The 20,244-nt window shown below is 42.8% G+C and overlaps 1 protein-coding gene across 3 annotated transcripts in view; it reads right to left on the reverse strand.

The window, feature by feature from the left end:
- LOC127654393 (discoidin domain-containing receptor 2-like) overlaps nucleotides 1–20,244 on the reverse strand; it is a 64,236-nt gene that overhangs the window by 3,467 nt on the left and 40,525 nt on the right. The window contains exons 6-15 of one of the 3 annotated variants that reach the window (XM_052141545.1): nucleotides 15,692–15,794; nucleotides 9,665–9,848; nucleotides 8,854–9,094; nucleotides 4,438–4,503; nucleotides 4,189–4,301; nucleotides 3,282–3,495; nucleotides 2,566–2,792; nucleotides 2,241–2,368; nucleotides 612–809; nucleotides 112–346 (exon numbers count right to left, since the gene is read on the reverse strand). In XM_052141545.1, the coding sequence (XP_051997505.1) occupies nucleotides 112–346; nucleotides 612–809; nucleotides 2,241–2,368; nucleotides 2,566–2,792; nucleotides 3,282–3,495; nucleotides 4,189–4,301; nucleotides 4,438–4,503; nucleotides 8,854–9,094; nucleotides 9,665–9,848; nucleotides 15,692–15,794 (1,709 nt within the window). Of the gene's footprint in view, nucleotides 1–111; nucleotides 347–611; nucleotides 810–2,240; nucleotides 2,369–2,565; nucleotides 2,793–3,281; nucleotides 3,496–4,188; nucleotides 4,326–4,437; nucleotides 4,504–8,853; nucleotides 9,095–9,664; nucleotides 9,849–15,691; nucleotides 15,795–20,244 lie in introns of all 3 variants that reach the window. The other 2 variants (XM_052141546.1, XM_052141544.1) reach the window with 2 other exon arrangements.

The following is a 20,244-nucleotide window of genomic DNA, read 5'->3' on the forward strand; positions in this document are numbered from 1 at the left end:
GCCCTTGTGACAACTAGACCAGGTCACCTCTATATTTTCTATGAGACTTTCAAATCAAGACAGGGTAAGATTTATTGTTTGTCTATGTGTGTGAATGTGAATGTGTCTAACCAGAAGAATGCTCTCCCAGGACATCCAGCGGATGGGCAGCACAGCTCTGCCCTGGATGCGGTAATAGTCTCCACTGTACAGGTTCCTACTCATGCCAAAATCTGCAATCTTGATAGTGTAGTTCTTCCCCACTAAGCAGTTGCGGGTGGCCAAGTCCCGATGCACAAAGTTGAGAGAGGAGAGGTACTTCATGCCTGAAGCAATCTGTGAGGCCATGTGGTGTAGGTTACTACAGCTGAGAAAGACAGTTAAAACATAGAATGCCTTACTTTTGTGTGCTTGTTGTAAAAAGTCATGTTTAACAATGACTGACAAATTCTGTTTCTGTAATTCCATATACTTCCTTCATAATAAAAAGCACATCTTTCAACAATAGGCATTCTACATGTAACAATCCACCACTGCATTTGCACTTACAGTAGCCATTACTATATCTACTTTCAGGCTCTAGGCAGATTCCTTACTTGTAACTGTAAAGACTAATGCAGTGTGATATCTACCTGACTGTTGGAGCATTGCTGAGAAGAGCAATCATGCCCTCGGGCTCATGGCGAGACAGGAACTGATTAAGGTCTCCATTCTCCATGTACTCAGTGATCATACACAGAGGGTCAGAGCTCATACACACTGCCAGGAGCCGGATAATGTTGGGGTCTTTCAACCGTGACATGATCTTTATTTCCTTCAAGAAATCATTCCTGTAAAGAGAGGGAAGAAGCTATAGCAATTTGGCTGTAGCTGTGATTGTTTTTAAAGCTAAAGCCAGGGTTAGGAGGGTTACTTTTTAAATGTATTCCACTACAGATTACAGAGTACATGCTGAAAATGTTTATGTGTAATGTGTTCCATTAGATTACTCAAGGTCAGTTACATATTCTAAATACTTTGGATTACTTCTTCAGCACTGGTAGATATTTTCACTTGTTTTGACTATAAAAACTCTGCCAGTACAGTAAGACAAAATACACATGTTAAAAATACATATCTTGAAAACCTAAATATCTTATGCAGTGTTGTTTCAAAAACAAGATCTTTTTACAGGAAAACAATAAAAAAATGATCAAGAATATGATTTTTGCCCTAATATCAAAGGTCTAATTAGAATCCAACGTGAATTTTCTTGATAAAAAAATATGATCGTGCCTGGTAACGTGCATGTAAAATGTCTAGAAATAGCATTTTAGCTTAGCGTAAAGCTGACAATTTGCACAAGGTTTATTTCTATTTCTTCTACTCCAGACTAACTTCAAACTTACTTCTCTGTCTGCTTGTATGAATGTAACACATCATAAGAAAGTGTTTCACTGCTGTTCAAATGCACTTTGGATCGCATCATTTATATGTATAAATGTTTTCCATCTGAAACGACTAAATATTAAATGGAACAAATGACAATAAAATGCAAAGTAATCTCTTCAGTAATCAAAATTAAATTTTAATGTAACTGTATTCTAATTAACAATGATTTAAATTGTAACTGCAGTGGAATACAGTTACTTATATTTTATATTTTAAATGTATTCCATTACTCCCCAACCCTGTCTAAAGCAAAGAATGAATAGTTCCAGGTTCACCAAGGACAAGGTAAACTCAATTGACAGCATTGGTGGCATAATCTTGATTACCACAAAAAATAATTTTGGAAAAAAAAAAATAAAGTTACAGTAAAGTGCTAACAATGGTGGTGAATACAACAATACACACAGTCTCAAAAGTTTATAGCCACACATTGTAAACATTATACATGCAGATATGATTTTAGTGTGATAAAATCACTTAGTAACCTTATATAAGTAATTTTTTTAATGAAATCTTTGTTGCCATGGCGACGTTACACCAGTTAACTAAAATCATCCTAAAATCATTTTGAACAGAGATTGCATCACACTAAAATCATGTAGGCATGTACAGTATAATGTCAATTGAGCTTAACTTGTACTGAACCCAGAACATTCCTTTAATATATATTAAATAAATATTAAAATCTTGCACATATTAATTAATTATATGATAAAGCTCTGTGATAATTTTTGTATTTGGTTTTAAATGAATTTTTTGTTCATTAAAATGACGTGTCAATATTTCAGTTTATTTAAGTCATCCTGACTGTGGCATGTGGTCTTACAAACCTAGCATTTTTATTTGCATCTGCTCGAAGCATCTTAACAGCAACAAGCACTGTTTGGTTTTCGATGACATCGAAGGAGAAGTCCTCATCCATGAAGTCTTTCATGCCTTCTGCTTCACACAGATGCACCTGGCAACAAGCAATAACATACATTCAGTATAATCAGAAAGCCTTCAAACATTTGCTTAAAATCACTTAGAGTATAACAAAACAAGCTTGATACAGAAGCAGTCTAGACATTTAAACAGGTCTTATTTAAACAACGCAACCTACATCCATCAAAACTATGATCATTCTTGTCAAGAAGTCAAGTTGTCAGAACTGACCTCTCCAAACTGTCCTTCTCCAAGCTTTTCTTTAAAGGTAAGCAGTTTCCGTGGAAACTCTTCCACAGCAACATCTTTCCCTGACAACAAGTCCATGGTGAGGGCAGGCACAGCGTACAGGTTGCCCCCAGTCACACCTTGCAGGTTGACAATATCTGCCTCAGCGTAATGTGGAGCACCCTCTTGTGCACTTGCTTGAGCAGACTTGGAAGCTGTACTTGTAGATGCTGCAGAAAAAGTGAAACACATCTATTGAGGTAATCTGAAATGCAGATTACAAAGATAAAGACTAGTAGGACATTTTGGACTCTACATACTGTAAGAGGATTTACAACACTGAACAGTGGTACAATTTTTAGCATGCATTCTAAGTCCATGTTTTACAGTATATAAAATATGTGATGCAAATGTGGATTTTATTTTATTCTATTTTATTTTTACAAGTACAAAATTGGTCATAAAACCTGTGCTCATGATAATTAGAATTATAAATGTATAATGATAGCAAAATTCTATTTAAAATGGTATATCATATCAGACAGCAGGAAATGACATATTATATATATTTGTATATATATGTAGTAAATTCATGTAAATATATTTCAATATAGTTATTTTTTATTTTATCAATATTTACATTAATATTTTAATTAATGTAAATACATTTAAATGTAACATTGGCCTCCTAAAATATACCCATGTTCTCTGAAACTCACAAGCATCCTCTGAAGTTTGAGAGAACTCAGGCAGTTTGCGGACGAGGCGGGATGGCTCTTGGTAGTCGGTTCCCAGTGGGAAGATGCGTTCATAGGTGGAGCTGGATTCCTGCTCGCTGGGCACTGAGGAGGGGCTGTTGTTGTTATAGGTGAAGGTCTCACTCTGTATTGACAGACTAGCAGTTAGTTCATCATCCAGCATCCTCCGAGACACCTGAAATGAAGGATGATTAGTGAAGAAAGCCAAAATGCTCATATATTTACTAGAGTACTAAGACTGCCCTAGATATGTTGTGATGGAAACATTAATACAAGCACTGCTTGTTCATAATACAAGCACTTTTAAAATGGATACACACTGTATCAGTTGTCATGCAATAACACTGTAATACCATTGTCCTCATACTCCTCTTTCATTGCATTTTTGCATAGGCCTGGCAAACAGTTCATAAGGAAACATTGTGAGACGATGAGATCATATAGAGCCATAGTGTTACTGAACACTTAAGGAATTTCAGAATTATTATATACAGTATAGAAAGCTATGTAAGTTTGTGCCAGCATCACAGATCCTGATAGACATACAGTACATATAACTATAACTACACAAATATATTATTCTGTCTACAATAAATCTACACTTACAGGACAAAGTGAGTCAGGTGTTCCGAGACCTCTTTTGTTTAAGGCATTGTTCATATCAGGCAATGGTTCTAATAAATAACAACATTTTTTGGTATTTTTTTATTAAGCAGGGTGGTGTTTTGTTATGTTGTGTTCAATAATGTTTTTATCTATTGTTGTGACTTAGTTGAAGGTCAGACCCAATTTTATGACCCATTTATGCATAAACCTATGATTCACATACTTTTTCAATACAACTGTATTTAAAGCTACAGTATCTCACCTTCTCAAGCATCTTTTGCCACACTTGTCTCCATAGTATAATAACAATAATGGCCACTAAGATGAAGATGATGGCAACCAAGCAGCCAATCAGAATCCGGGTGTTGCTGTCATCTACTTTGTGAGTGGGGTCATCCCCTAAGAAGGGGATACAGAAAAAATAACCTGTTGATGAACTCCAAAAGGGGATGTCCTATTTATCTATAATAGGAAATCAAATGACTGAATCAGGAACAGCAGGAAATCTGACCTGGCTGGATGCTGGTGGGAGGACCGGTCTTGGGGGGAGCAAGGGTTGTATTATACATTGCTGTATCTGAAATCAGAGGGTGTTCAAACAATGAGGACATACAGTGTATACATTAAACTATGACTGTGGTATCATATAACCTTTTTTGACAGCAGGGTAAATGTTCATGACAAATTGAGGTATAGGGCCCTTGATTCCAAAGAAAATTGGTTTAAAATGTACTGTCTCCTAAGGGTGAATCGCTTTGAATTGCAGTATATCAGGGTTCAACTTCCAGCCCTATCAACCCTTGATGATAGAAACACGGAACAAGGACACCTGTTACATATTGGCTAAAACTAGGTGTTCATTTATTAATATGGTAATGCATCTAGTAACAAATAAAATAATAGTTTACACCAATATGAACATTTTCTCATCATTTACTCACCCTCATGCCATCCCAGATTTGTATGACTTTATTTCTTCTGCTGAACACAAACAAAGCTTTTTAGAAGAATATCTCAGCTCCGTAAGTTCATACAATGCAAATGAAAAGTGACGAAAACTTTGAAGCTCCAAAAAGCACATAAAGGCAGCACAGAAGCAATCCCTAAGACTCCAGTGGTTAAATAAATGTCTTTAGTTATCTAATCAGTTTTGGGAGAGAACAGACCAAAATGTAACTCCTTTTTCAATGCATATCTTGCCATTGCAGTGTCTAGGCACAATCATGATTTCAAGCTCAATTACACTTCATCATACTTGACATATGCGCAAAGCGCAAGATGGCACTAGGAAGTGTTATCGAGCTTGAAATCATGATCACCAAGGAGACTGCTTATGTTATGATCATGTGTAAAAATTAGGTTATGAGTAAAAAAGGAGTTATAATTTGGTTTGTTCTCATCCAAAACTGATTAGATCGCTTCTGAAGACATGGATTACACTACTGGAATCTTAGGGATTACCTCTATGCTGCCAGTGACTCTGTGTTTTTTGGAGCTTCTAAGTTTTGGTCACCATTAACTTGCATCGTATGGACCTACAGACCTGAGATATTCTTTTGAAAATCTTTGTTTGTCATACACATCTCAGCATTTGGGTGAGTTCATGATGAGAGAATTTTCATTTTGGGGTGAACTGTTCCTTTAATGTATTTTTACTTTATTATGATGGTTACATTCCAAAGCCATTAAATAGTCTCTATTGATATACAGAGTCATACATGTACATACGTTTTGATTAATACATTTTAATGTAAAAGAAGCAATAAAGCATTTAGCTGAACTTTTGCAATGTTAAGTTGATTTAAAGGGTTAGTTCACCCAAAAATGAAAATTCTCTCATTATTTACTCACCCTCATTCCATCACAGATGTGTATGACTTTCTTACTTCAGTAGAACACATTTGAAGAAAAATAGAAAAATACCTTAGTTCAGAATAAAAAAAAAAAGAGTTAAAATTGAAAAATAGCTTTGCTCAGTATGTCCTTGAAATGCAGGTGGATGGTGATCAGACTTTTGAAGCTTCAAAAAAACAGACAGTCTGCATAAACATCCTCCAGTTTATGCTGACTGTCTATTAGTTTTGGAGCTTTAAATGTCTGATCACCATCCACCTGCATTTTAAGGACATACTGAGTAAATGATAAATTATATCCTTTAAAGGATAGTTTACCCAAAATGAAAATTATCTCATCATTTATTCACCCATATGCCATCCCAGATGTGTGTGATTTTCTTTCATCTGCTGAACTCAAATTAAGATTTTTAGAAGAATTTCTCTGTCCATACAATGCAAGTGAATAGGTGCAAATATTTTGAAGCTCCAAAAAACACTTTAGTCAGCATAAAAGTAATCCATGAGACTCCAGTGGTTAAATAAATATCTTTAGAAGCGATATGATAGGTGTGGGTGAGAAAAAGATAACTTTTACATTCTTCTTCTTGTGTTTTTGGTGATTCACATTCTTCATGCACATTGCCCCCTACTGGGCAGGAAGAAGAATTTCTGGCCAAAAAAATTACTTAAATATTGATCTGTTCCTCACCCACACATATCATATCACTTCTGAACACATGGATTTATATACTGAAGTTGTATGGATTATTTTTATGATGGCTTTATGTGCTTTTTGGAGCGTAACATTTTTGGCACCCATTGACTTTGTATGGACCTACAGAGCTGAAATATTCTGCAGAAGAAACAAAGTCAAACACATCTGGGATGGCTTGAGGGTGAGTAAATGATGAGAGAGTTTTCATTTTTTATTGAACTATCCCTTTATCATTTAACTTTACGTAAAGCGACGTAAGCGACACACGCACTCGGCCGTCCACATGAACTAAAAGAAAACATGATTCATCAGACCAGGCCACCTTCTTCCACTGCTCCATGGTCCAGTTCTGACACTCAAGTGCCCATTGTAGGCACTTTCGGCAGTGGACAGGGGTCAGCATGGGCACTCTGACCGGTCTGCGGCTATGCAGCTCTATACGCAGCAAGCTGCTATGAACTGTGTGTTCTAACACATTTCTATCATGGCCAGAATAAGTTTTTCATCAATTTGTGCTAAAGCAGCTCTTCTGTGAGATCAGACCAGATGGGCTAGCTTTCGCTCCACACGTACATCAATGAGACTTGGGTGCTGATGTCCCTGCTGTCAGTTCACCAGTTGTCCTTCCAAGGACCACTTTTGGTAGGTAGGTGCTGCATACCGGGAGCACCCCACAAGACCTACCGTTTTGGAGATGTTCTGACCCAGTCGTCTAGCCATCACAATTTGGCCCTTGTCAAATTTTGACAAGAAAAAAAAAAAACACTTGCCCATTTTTCCTGATTCCAACACATGAAATTCAAGAACTGACTGTTCACTTGCTGCCTAATATATCCCACCCCTTGACAGGTGCTATTGTAACGATATAATAAATGTTATTCACTTCACCTGTCAGTGGTTATAATGTTGTGGTCGATCGATGGCATATATATATGTTTCCCAACCACTGTGCCGTGGCACACTATTGTGCCGTGAAAGATCATCAGGTGTGCCGTGGAAAATGATCAAATTCCACAAAATAAATAAATGCATGAAAAAAATAATAATTTCAGGGATCCAAAGTCCTCACCTTTCAGGGAAATTTGCCATTTTGAAACCACAATCGGTCACCTTTGTGATTGTGAACCACAACGTGCAAAAGTGACTGATATTTATATTTTAGGGCCTTTCACATGACTCGTGTCAGCGCTGCAGAATACATACAGTCTATGAAGTGACTTTACACCAAAGTGTTTTTCACACACACTTTTTTGCATCACCAATAATGTCTTTGAGAGTACTAAGCAACAAGATATATTTAAAAACTGTCCAAATTTGTGGAGATATTGAATGTCTCATAATTTCTTTTAATTAAATATTACCTCATCGTTAACGAATATCAGAGACCCTAGTTGTTGAACTAATTTAAATTCACCAAGAAAACGCTTAGACCAAAACAAGTCCTTTTATTACTTTCTGCCATAGGCGGAAATCGCGGGGGTTGTCCCCCCTCTAAAATATCTTTAAAATATGTGTATTGTAAATAATATAATGATATATTCTTAAAATAATTGTTTAAGAAATAAAATAATACAAATGCAAATGGGGCAACAACAAAAAAAACCTTGGTGTCCCCTTCAAAAATTGCTCTTGAGAATTGTTATGTTTATTGTCCCCCCCAACATTTTGATGAAATTTTCGCCCCTGCTTTCTGCTATCAAAGCAACTGCAAGCATTTTTTCTCTCTTCCAAATACAAGTTTTCAATGTTTATTGTGCACACCTCCCGTTTTTGTTATGTGGCAAACTCGTAAAATCTCCCCTCTGTGACGCTTTCTTCAACTCTTGTCATGTGGAGGGCAATGCGGCACTTGACGCTGGGTGATGCGTTTGATTACGCACAGGTGAGCACCTATCGATGCGGACCAGGAGGAAGGTTTGAGTTGTCGATTGAGTTCTGTTCAGTTAATTTTGTATGTGTTTTGTTCATATTTTAATTGTATTTGTTTTTTGTAATATTGTGTTGTTCATATGTCGTGTTTTAGTGGCCTCCGCTGTATAGAATGGCAATTAACGACCCTATCCATTAAAATGACTGACGATGAGAAAGACTAACGCAAGCAATGTGACTTGTTTTTGTGTTGTTGTTTTTTGTGCATAGCCGAATTTCAAACATTACAAGTAAATAATCTACTAAGACGGACAGAAAACATGGAAAAACATTGACGACGGTTAGCCTATGTGGGATGGTGTGCCATAAAATGTTTTAGTCGTTAAAAAGTGTGCCGTGGCAGAAAAAAGGTTGGGAAACACTGGTATATATGTATATATATAAGTGTCTTTCAAATGTATAAATGTTAATGTGAAGTCAGAAAAGCATTTAGGGGCTATTTACTAACCTGACTGGAAGGTGATTTCACTGAACATCATCCAAATATCGGAAAAGTAGTATTGGCACTTAATAGCACTGGCCATATTATTGTAAAGTGAGACAGTGACAAAGTGGGCACTAGGGTTGACATCGTCCATCACAGGGCTGAATGAAATTGGCGTGGCTTCCCAGTCTGACTCAGAGCGGAAATAACACACCACCTTCTGGAAGGTCTTCACCCTTCGAGAGAACATGTTGTTGCAATGTACCTGAAAAAAATGGATTATGAGGGAGTGAGAATTAATAAAAAATTATATATTTATGCTTGTGGAAACTCCAAAGATAGACTAATATTACATGTTTTGTCACTAGATAATATTTGTCATATGTACATTTATTTTGATACCCGAGGAGGACTGCTCCACCAGATGTGTCTGGTTTCTCCCAAGGTTCTTAAACATCTTATGGAGTTTTTTTTTCTTCGCCATTGGCTTGCTTAAAGGGTTTTAAGTCATGGTTAAGACATGTTTTCTGTAAAGCTGCTTTGAAAAGATTGTGGAAAGCAACTTAATTTGGGCAGAGTTAGATAAATTAGACCTTTAATCCTCATCTATTGACTGTTCAATCAGGAACTGGGTGGTTAAGGCAACAACACTCTCTGATGACTCTACTGTTTAATGCCTTTACTCATACTTTTTAAACGCAAAGCTCATTATGTGTGGTTGTTTCAGCACTTATAGATTGCACTTCTCACAACACACCCTCACACTTGTTGTACACCTGGGAATGAAGAGGAGAGAATTAGAGTTGTAGGTCTAGACACACAAAAAACCATATACCTTCATTGTGGTGAAGTTACGGGTGCGGTCAAACTCAAACATGATCTCAACATAACCATTAGGAAAGCTCTCGTTGGCCCAGCCAACATAGTCATAACCAGGCCAAACATTGTACACATGACTATGTGAGAAGTCATCTAGGCCACACATGCCATCCGTCAGTTGTCCAAGACCTTCTGTCATACTGCAAGAAAAACAAAGCCAGTCATTTTTATGTTTGGATATGTGTTTTTTAATATAAGTGCTATGTTTGTTGCATTTTGAGTGGAACTTAGTGGAACATGGCTATAGTAACTTGAGGGGACTTCAAATTGATCCACGAAATTTGACCTTGGTACCAGTTGGTCAAAAGTAATTGCATAAAATGGCAATGAAAAGTGTTATATGATGCAATGAAATCCACACATTTAAGTGTGCCTAATGGGAGAGTTCACCCCAAAATAAAAAAAATGTCTCATCATTTACTTACCCTCAAGCCATCCCATATGTGTACAAATTTATTTCTTCTGCAGAAAACTAAGATTTTTAGAAGAATATTTCAGCTCTGTAAGTCCACACAATGCAAGTGAATTGTGACCAGAACTTTGAAGCTCCAAAACGCACGTAAAGGCAGCACAAAAGTAATTCTCATGATTCCAGTTGTTTAATCCATGTCTTCTGAAGAATATGATAGGTGTGGGTGAGAAACAGAAAATTATGGAAGTCTTTGTTTTTTTTTGTTTTTTTACTATAAATCTCCACTTATTCTTATTCTTTTGTTTTGTCGAGTCACATTCTTTGTCCATATTGCTACCTACTGGGCAGTAAGAAGAATTTAATTTCTGTTTCTCACCCACACCTATCATATCGCTTCAAAAGAAAGGAATTAAACCTTGAGGCTTATGGATTCCTTTTATGTTGCCTTTATGTGCTTCTTGGACCTTCAAAGTTCTGGCCACCATATTCTTCTAAAAATATTTTTATATATTTATAGGGGTCATATGATGCCATTTTTGTACAAGTTAATATGAATCTTTAGGGTCTAAATGAAAACTTTGTAATATACTTTTATTAAAAATTCTCATTAGTATCTTAAGAAAACACTAATTTTACCTGCTCAAAAACAGCTCTGTTTTCAGCACGCCGTTTCAGAGCATATGACTTTAAATGATAATGAGCTTTGGTCACCCCGCCCCTCCGTTCTGGAGTTCCCTATCGAGAGGTCTCTCCTATTGCGTAAGTAGCTTACGCTATGGGAAAACTCAGTTTCTCGAGAAATATTGAAGTCTTTATGTAAAACGCATTGCAGCTGCACAGCAGACAGTAATGAGCGAGGCAGCTCGGTCATTGGCTGTGCTGCGGCAACTGCTCGAACCAATGACGGGGCGAATCTGAACGCGCGACCAATGGGCGCACGCCTCGCGTTCGCGCGCTCAGAGCCCGCCGAACGCTGCATCCGATGACTGGCCGGGCTCGTTCGACCCCGCGCCATCGACATCAGCGGACACGAGCGTGGGCACCAGCATGGACTCTGAGATCGTCCGTATCCTGTCCAAGGCCGTGGAAGACCTCGGGCTCGACTGGTCTTCTCCAGAAGAACCCGCCCGCAGCCGGCTGGACGAGTGGTTCCTGCAGGGGCGCCGGCAGGCCCCCCGACAGAGACCCTCTCCTTTCTTCCCTGAAGTCCACGACGAACTCACGAAGTCGTGGAAAGCCCCGCACTCTGCTCGCCTAAAGCCTTCTTTTTCTTCCTCGCTCTCCTCAGTGGACGGCGCGAGAGAAAGAGGCTACGAGGCAACTCCGCCCCTCGAGGAGGCCGTGGCCAACCATCTGTGCCCACCCTCCACCGCTGGATGGAAGGCCAAAGCTTCTCATCCCTCGAAGCCCTGCAGATCCACCTCAGCTCTCGCCGGTCGCGTGCACGCCGCCCGCCAAGCTGCATCAGCACTTCACTCAATGGCGGTTTTACAAGTCTATCAGGCCAAACTTCTCCGCACCATGGACGAGTCTGGACCTGAACCTGAGGCTTTCAAGGACCTGCGCAGCGCCACGGATGTAGCCCTGCGAGCCACAAAGGCCACCGCCCAATCCATCGGCCGGGCCATGGCTAACTTGACTGTCCTTGAGCGCCATCTGTGGTTGACGCTAACGGAGATGAAGGACGCGGATAAGGCGCCATTCCTTGACGCGCCTATCACTACGAGCGACCTGTTCGGACCGGCGGTGAAAGAATTCGCTGAGCGCTTCACTGAGGCCCGGAAGGATTCGCAGGCTATGCATCACTTCCTGCCCAAGCGCTCCAGCTCGTCTCAGAAACCGCCTCAGCAGCAGCAGCGAGCCAGGGCAGCGCCTCCCGTCTCCCAGCCAAGGAGCAGACCTGAAAAGGACGCTCGACGCCGCTCGCGTTCCGCTGGCCGAAGAACGCCGCATGAGCAACGAGGTCCTCGGCCCAAGATCACACTGAACCCGGAGCCTCGTAAGTCTTCCTAGCAATAGGAAGAAAAAGAGAGAGTACGTGTCTCACAAAAGCCGGACCACTCTCTCTCAAACATGTAAAACATTACCCAGTCCTTGCCTTACAGGCGGCTGGAAATGTCTATACAGCAGTCAATGGGCCAGTCATAGAACTCGCTCACCTGCAATCAAACGCCGTTTTTACGGCGACACACAGAAATCACGAAAAGTCATTTTCTGCCTGTGTCACTAAGGGTTCACATGTCCACACTAAAGTGCGCATTCCCACATATCAATACTGTCCAAACAGTGCCAAATACCTCCCCAGTTCAGGCTGGACGTCCCAAAAATGTAGATCGTGTGCCTATTGTCATGTATGCACCACTACACACAAGCACTGTTCCCACAGTTATAAACACTTCCCCAGTAAAAGCGGGAAATACTATAAATGTAGCGCCGTGCCTGCTGTACTGCACGCACCCCTACACACAAACACTGTATGCATAGCCAAGAAATCCCGCCATGAGCGGAAGACTTTATGGAAGTGGTGCGCGTGCCTACTACAGTATATGCACCCCCACCCATAAGCGCTGCCCATACAGTTCCAAACAGCTCTCTATCTCATGCTGCAAGCATCACAGATGCAATGTGCGAGCCAAGAAACTCCCCGCTAAATGCGGGAAGCTTTATGAATGTGGCGCGCGTGCCTATTACGATGTATGCACCCCCACCACAAAACTCTGTTCATACAGTTTCAAGCATCTCTCCGACTCATGCTGCGAGCATCTCGGAGATAGCGCGCGTGCCTGTACGCTCACACGCACCCCTGCACTCGGCACTCAACACGGCTGCTCAGCGCGCACCTGCGCCTCTGAGAGCTGTAAACTCAGTGTTAGCACAAGGCAATTTGCCGGTGGGGCCCATACGTCACTGCGACACGTCCCCAGCCAGCATTCAGCCCATATCTGTGCGAGCAGAAGCCTGGGAAAAAATCCCCGACATGCCGAAATGGGTTTTGAACATAATAAAACACGGTTACTCACTTCAATTCGCTCGCAGACCGCCCCGCTTTTCAGCGGTGGTCGAGACGAAAGTGAGGAAAGATGTGTCACATGTTCTACGCACCGAGGTGCTCAAACTGATAGAGAAGGGCGCTATAGAAACTGTTCCTCCCTCTTTGAGCGAGGCGGGTTTTTACAGCCGCTATTTTCTCGTCCCGAAAAAGGACGGTGGCCTCCGCCCCATCCTAGATCTCAGATATCTGAACAAAGCTTTAATGATTCGCTCGTTCAGAATGTTAACGACCAAACATATCCTCGCGCAAGTTCGTCCCGAGGACTGGTTTCTACCAGTGGATTTGAAAGACGCTTACTTTCACATTCCGATAGCGCCTCATCACAGGCCTTTTCTGAGATTCGCTTTCGAGGGACAGTCATACCAGTACACAGTACTACTATTCGGCCTATCATTGGCCCCCTGTACATTCACGAAATGTATGGACGCGGCACTTTCCCCCCTGAGACAGCGGGGAGTGCGAATACTGAATTACCTCGACGATTGGCTAATCATAGCACAATCCGAGGATCAGTTAAAGACGCACAGATCTTGGATTATCAGCCATCTAGAATGCCTGGGTCTGAGAATCAATTTTGCAAAGAGCGTGATATCCCCCAGCCAGAATATCTCTTTTCTGGGAATAGTGCTAGACTCAGTGCAGATGACAGCGCGCCTCTCATCAGAGCGCGCGCTCTCTATTCGACGCCTTGCAACATCATTCAGAACGGGCGCGCACGCCCCCGTCAAACGATTTCAAAGAATGCTCGGTCTCATGGCCTTGGCATCAGCTGTACTCCAGCTAGGATTGTTGCACATGCGTCCTCTCTAGGGTTGGGCGATGTCCCCTAAATTGGCAGTTGACGATGTTGACAGTAAAACATCGCGATGGACGATGATATCGTCGGGGGGGTGGTTAGTAAAATTTCGTTATTTTACTAACCCAACCCATCGTCGGCGCTTTATAGGTTGCACGACACGTGAAGCATTTTTTTTTTTTTAGCTTTCACTTAAGAAGAGCTGTGCACTTTTTATTTTAATATATCTCTTTACATAAATACTATTTTCCACTTAAAAACTATAATTTCGTTATTTTACTATCCCAACTGACTCATCCGCGCTTTCCAATAGGTTGCACGTAAGGGGGAAAAATATTTCTTCCACTTAAGAAGAGTTGTGCACTTTTAAGCACTTTTTATTTTAATATATCTCTTTACATAGATATTTTTTTTTTTTACTGAAAAACTATAATTTCGTTATTTTACTAGCTCAACTAATTAGTACTCATCCGGGCTTTTTAATATATTGCGCCTAAGAAAAAAAAGTCGTCTTTGGGCAGTCTTCTGGGCAGCACTGCGTCTTCAGCGGTTCAGATTTAGGAACATCAAAATGACTGCTGTGTTCGTTATTACACCGAAGAACAGAAAACCACAATCGCTTAGGCGCCATTCTGCTCCAGTGCATCAACAATGATGACGGACTATGATTGACAGCTCGCTCACGAGCGAGGTTGAAACACTGCTGTCAATCAACAATCCTGGGAGGGGCGTCCGACCGTGTGACGTCACACGGTCGAATGGCTCGATTTGAGGCAGGGGAAAATATATAAGGAGATTAAAACAAAAACACTGGATGGATTTTTATCATAATAGGATGGTTGTGTACAGGCACAGCCAACACACATTTCAGTACAATCAACTTGAAAAAGTGCATGTACCATTATATGACCCCTTTAAATAATAATGTTTGTTTGTGTTCAGCAGAAGAAAGAATGTCCTAAACATCTGGGATGGCATGAGGGTGAGTAAATTATGAGAGAATTTTCATTTTGGGTTGAACAATTCCTTTAAGTGTCCAAATACGTTTTTGATGAATACCTGAATATTTCAGAATGTGCACTCTTCATGCTATATCACCACTAGATGGCTGCATTAGCCTACATTGGAATGTATCTGTATCTTTTTCTCCCCAGCAGTGACAACAGTCTATTGTGGAAGATGAATGAATGTGTGGGGTTTTAATTTGCGGTCTTCTGCTGGCATTGATGTTCCACAGACACACAGACGCACGCACGCGCGCGCGCACACACGCACACACGCACACGCACACACACACACACACACACACACACACACACACACACACACACACACTTCGCACTGTGTCATGGAAGGTATTGTTCAGGGAGCAATGAGTCAAATTATCCTGTGAACATTTTGAAACCACTGTGACTCTCTCCTCATCCTGGCGCCTTGTTGTTGTCATAACAACCACGCAATAACAAAGCATCTGTAGATTAGTTAGTCTGTCAGTATTGTGTAACTGATCTGGGATCAGGGATCAGGTGAACAAGTCAGTTCAAATGACTAACTCTGAATCAGTGTGATTGATTGATTTCTTGCCAGACAACTCATTTCACTGCCTTTCTACAGAAGTGTACCATTATGTATGTGACAATTATTGAACTGTGAATATAAATTGTGTAATTTGTTTTAAGTATCTTGCTTATTTATTCTCAAGGTTATTTAAAAGTGTACTGACCTGTAACTCATGGCTCCGTCATACACAGAATCATTGAGATAAATATACTGTCCATTGAGAGTCATCTGCTGGCCAAGTGGAGCATTATATGAAACCAAGCCATCTGGAAAAAGTCACAGGACATCATTAACTCATGCTTAAAAATATAATTTTTAGATGAGGTTCTGTACTCTGATATATAATGCAAATTCATCCTAATTCAAGATATTACAGTTGTCATTACAAAATAATCTACATTTTATCTGGAATTACAGCTTCCATAATGACAACGCATCACTGTAGTTTTTCATACAGAAAATTATTTTTGAGAACACTACAGTTTTACAATTTTTGTTAGGCTTTTGACCATTAGAGGACATTTTGTATTTTTCTAATGTTGTATATTTATTTAGGTACAACTAAATAAAGTTGTTAAAATGTTTCCTCCACCAATTTATTTAACCAAACCATTGTCCAGGGACAAAACTGACTTTTTGTCATATGTCATACCACATTGACAATAAATCTATTATCAAAATGCAAACTACAGTGCACAACAGAATTCAGATATCTCACATGTCTTTTATAATAGTCTGTTGAAAAACCCTGACCAATCAATAGAAGTTTAAAAAGTGAGATTGTTAATGTTTAAAATACAGACAATTATGTGTGTAGTAACGGAATACAATGTATGGTAAATTCACAATTAACAAGTATACATGCATTGAGAGGTCAGCCTCAGAGACATGGGTTCTGGTCCCATGGGAACCAGGAAGTAATCACATAAACAGGTGAGTGACTATGAAGTTGCATTTACACTCTAAAATTAGATTTTAACTAAACTAACAGTTAGGTGTAGGGTTGAGGCTTGGGTTAGGGGTTAGAATTATCCTAATAAAATATGAATTCCTGTAGACTGTATTATATCATTGACAACAAAAAATGCAGCTAACAAGTAGGGATGGAACACTTTTTCTCTTCTGATCCAATTCTGATAGCTTAAATATTAGTATCGGCCGATCCCGATCCCGATATGATACCGATGTTGTTTTTCTTAATGAGTTTATAACATCTACACTTAACTGTGTGGAACTTATTGGGAGTACTCTTTGTGTAAAGAAACAAAAACCTCAAACAATACATTATTTCATTATAAAATCATAAAACAAAAACTAATTACATAAGAGCATGTGAAAAGTCCTCAGTAGAAATGAAGCCAGTTCCCCTTCTGTCGCTCTCTCCACGTTGTGTCAGAGAAGCGACACTAGGGGTCTCTCTTGAGCGCCGATATTCACCTCTGGACTATGAAAAAAGGCCAATGAGAGTTGGCAACCAGTATTTGCATGTCCCGCGCCCGGACATACGGGTATTTAAGCGGCGCAAATACGGGAGTTCATTCAGAAAATTTCTTCGGAGCCGATGGTCGTGCATGCAGTTACACACCAAGTTCCTGTTTAATCCTCTGACGCTCTGCATGCTGTTGGATCTGACGGCACACAACAGCGGCTTTCTCATTCGGTGCACGGCTGTGCATTCTTGCCCTGGACGCCGACAGCGCAGACAACTTCGAAAGAGTTATTCTAAAAGAGTGAATTTCGCTCTAAAAGAGCAAAACACAGCGGCGTTGAACGTCCTTCTCAGGACGCGTCTTTTTAAAGATGATTTTCCGCCTCTGTGTAGTTTCTGGATGCGTTGATTCTCCCCACCTCTGACGGCCATAAAAACTGCCTTGCATTCCTGGGTTGCGATCACACGCAGGCAGCGTTTTTATGAATGGTCTATGTTGTCAGTACGAGAACATAGCCATGACAGCATTGCGGTCGTAGGCTTTTTCTTGTAGTGAGAAAAAGCCGCTTCAGCCGTCCCCCGCGCCTCGCCTCCTTCCTACGGGACTGAGGCAGGGGGCGCAGGCAATGAAAACGATCTGGGGACAGTGATGGGCTCCGTTTCGCTGGGTGAACCCCCTCGAAACCCCCCGCCTCCCCGGCACGCTTGCTTGTTTCCGTCCAGGCTCGAGATGAGCATGCTCTCCAATGGGTTATGTTTTCAGAGAGAGAACATAACTGCGGCAGCGTTGCGATCTCTGCTTTCTCTTGTAGTGAGAGAGAGCCATTTCAGCCGCCCCCCGCACCTCGCCTCCTACCTACGGGATTGAGGCAGGCGCCGCAGGCGATGGAGAACGATCTGGGGAGAATAACAGGACGCTTTCGCCGGGTAAATCCCCTCGAAAACCTCCCGCCTCCCCGGCACACTTGCCTGCTTCCCCCGAGCTCGGGATTAGTGCGGTCCGCTTAACAGCCTACCGCCGGTCCCTCGAGCTCCCCGGCATTGGATGATGACATCACCGCTGCATCGGAGAGCGTAACAGCGGCGCCGAATGTGGATAACTCGCCTGGGCCGCCACCTTCGGGTCTCCGCCCAGTCTGAGCCTGACGCAAGAAGGTCCGCTATGCTTCCCCGGGCTTAATTGGTTCCGCGGGCATGTGCTCACCCAGAAACAAATTCTATCTGGCGTCCGGCATCTAGATTGGTTCGCAGCGGTAGACCTGAAGGACGCGTACTTCCACGTCTCAATTCGCCCTCGACATCACCCCTTCCTAAGGTTCGTTTTCGACGGCCAGGCGTATCAGTACAAAGTCCTCCCCTTCGGCCTGTCTCTTGCCCCGCTCCGAGAAGCCGGCATACGCATACTCAATTACCTCGACGACTGGCTCATACTGGCCCACTCCCGAGAGTTACTATGCGCACACAGAGACCAGGTGCTCAGCCACCTCAGCTGTTTGGGGTTTCAGGTCAACTGGGAAAAGAGTAAGCTCTCCCTGGTCCAGAGCATCTCTTTTCTCGGTCTGGAGTTAGACTCAGTCCCAATGACAGCACGTCTCTCCAACGAGCATGCTCAGTCAGTGCTGAAATGCCTCGCTTCCTTCAAGCCAGGCACCATGGTCCCGCTAAAACTTTTCCAACAGCTCCTGGGGCATATGGCATCCTCAGCGGCGGCCATGCAGATGCATATGAGACCACTTCAGCACTGGCTTCGGACTCTAGTCCCGCGACGAGCATGGCGCCGCGACACGCACAACATAAAAGTTACCTCTGCCTGCCGCCAAACCTTCAAACCCTGGACAGACCTCTGCTTCCTAAGGGCAGGAGTACCCTTGCAGCAGGTGTCCCGATGCGCTCTGGTCACAACCAACGCCTCCAAATTGGGTTGGGGCGCCTTATGCAATGGGCGTGCAGCCGCAGGCCGGTGGAACCGAGGCCCGCTGCGCTGGCACATCAACTGCCTAGAGCTGCTGGCTGTTTTTCTGGCCCTGCAGAAGTTTCTCCCGTTAATTCGGAACAAACACGTCCTAGTCAGGACAGACAGCACCACGGTCGTAGCCTACATAAACTGCCAAGGCGGAGTACGCTCCCTCCACATGTCACAGCTCGCCCGTCGTCTCCTCCTTTGGAGTCAGCAGCGACTGGAGTCACTGCGCGCCACTCACATCCCCGGCAACCTCAATGTGATAGCGGATGCGCTGTCAAGACAAAGCTTGCCTGGCGGAGAGTGGAGGCTCCACCCCCAGTCAGTCCAGCTGATTTGGGACCGGTTCGGCAAGGCTCAGGTAGACCTGTTTGCCTCCCAAGAAACCTCCCACTGCCCGCTCTGGTATGCCCGGACAGAGGCTCCCCTCGGGGCAGATGCATTGGCACACAGCTGGCCTGCGGGGCTGCGCAAGTATGCATTCCCCCCAGTGAGCCTTCTTGCACAGGTGCTATGCAAGGTCAGGGAGGACGAGGAGAAAGTCATTCTGGTAGCCCCTTACTGGCCTACCCGGACTTGGTTTTCAGACCTCACGCTCCTCACGACAGCCCCTCCCTGGCAAATTCCCCTGAGGAAGGACCTTCTTTCTCAGGGACGGGGCACGCTCTGGCACCCGCACCCAGACCTCTGGAACCTCCACGTCTGGCCCTTGGATGGGATCGGAAGATCTAGCCGGCCTACCACCGACCGTCATAGATACAATCAATCAAGCCAGAGCCCCCCTCTACCAGGCATCTCTACGCTCTAAAGTGGCGTCTGTTCGCGGACTGGTGTTCTTCCCGAGCCGAAGACCCGCAGAAGTGCGCAGTTAGGTCAGTGCTCGTGTTTCTTCAGGAGAGGCTGGAGAGGAGGCTGTCCCCCTCCACCCTCTCAGTGTATACGTCGCTGCTATCGCGGCCCACCACGACATGATAGACGGCAAGTCTCTTGGTAAGCACGACTTAATTGTCAGGTTCCTAAAAGGTGCCCGGAGGATAACTCCCTCCCGGCCTAACCTGTTCCCCTCCTGGGATATCTCGGTCGTCCTTACGGGACTCCAGAGACCCCCCTTCGAGCCGCTTGACTCAGCTGGACTCAGGGCCCTCTCTCTCAAGACTGCCCTGCTGATCGTGCTCACTTCCATCAAGAGGGTCGGGGACCTGCATGCGTTCTCTGTTAGCGACGCTCTGAGCAGCTCTTCGTCTGCTTTGGGGGACAGCAGAAAGGGAAAGCTGTCTCCAAGCAGAGACTCGCCCACTGGGTTTTCGACGCCATTTCCCTGGCTTAT

Source organism: Xyrauchen texanus, chromosome 13 (genome assembly GCF_025860055.1).
Source record: "Xyrauchen texanus isolate HMW12.3.18 chromosome 13, RBS_HiC_50CHRs, whole genome shotgun sequence".
Lineage (NCBI taxonomy): Eukaryota > Metazoa > Chordata > Actinopteri > Cypriniformes > Catostomidae > Xyrauchen > Xyrauchen texanus.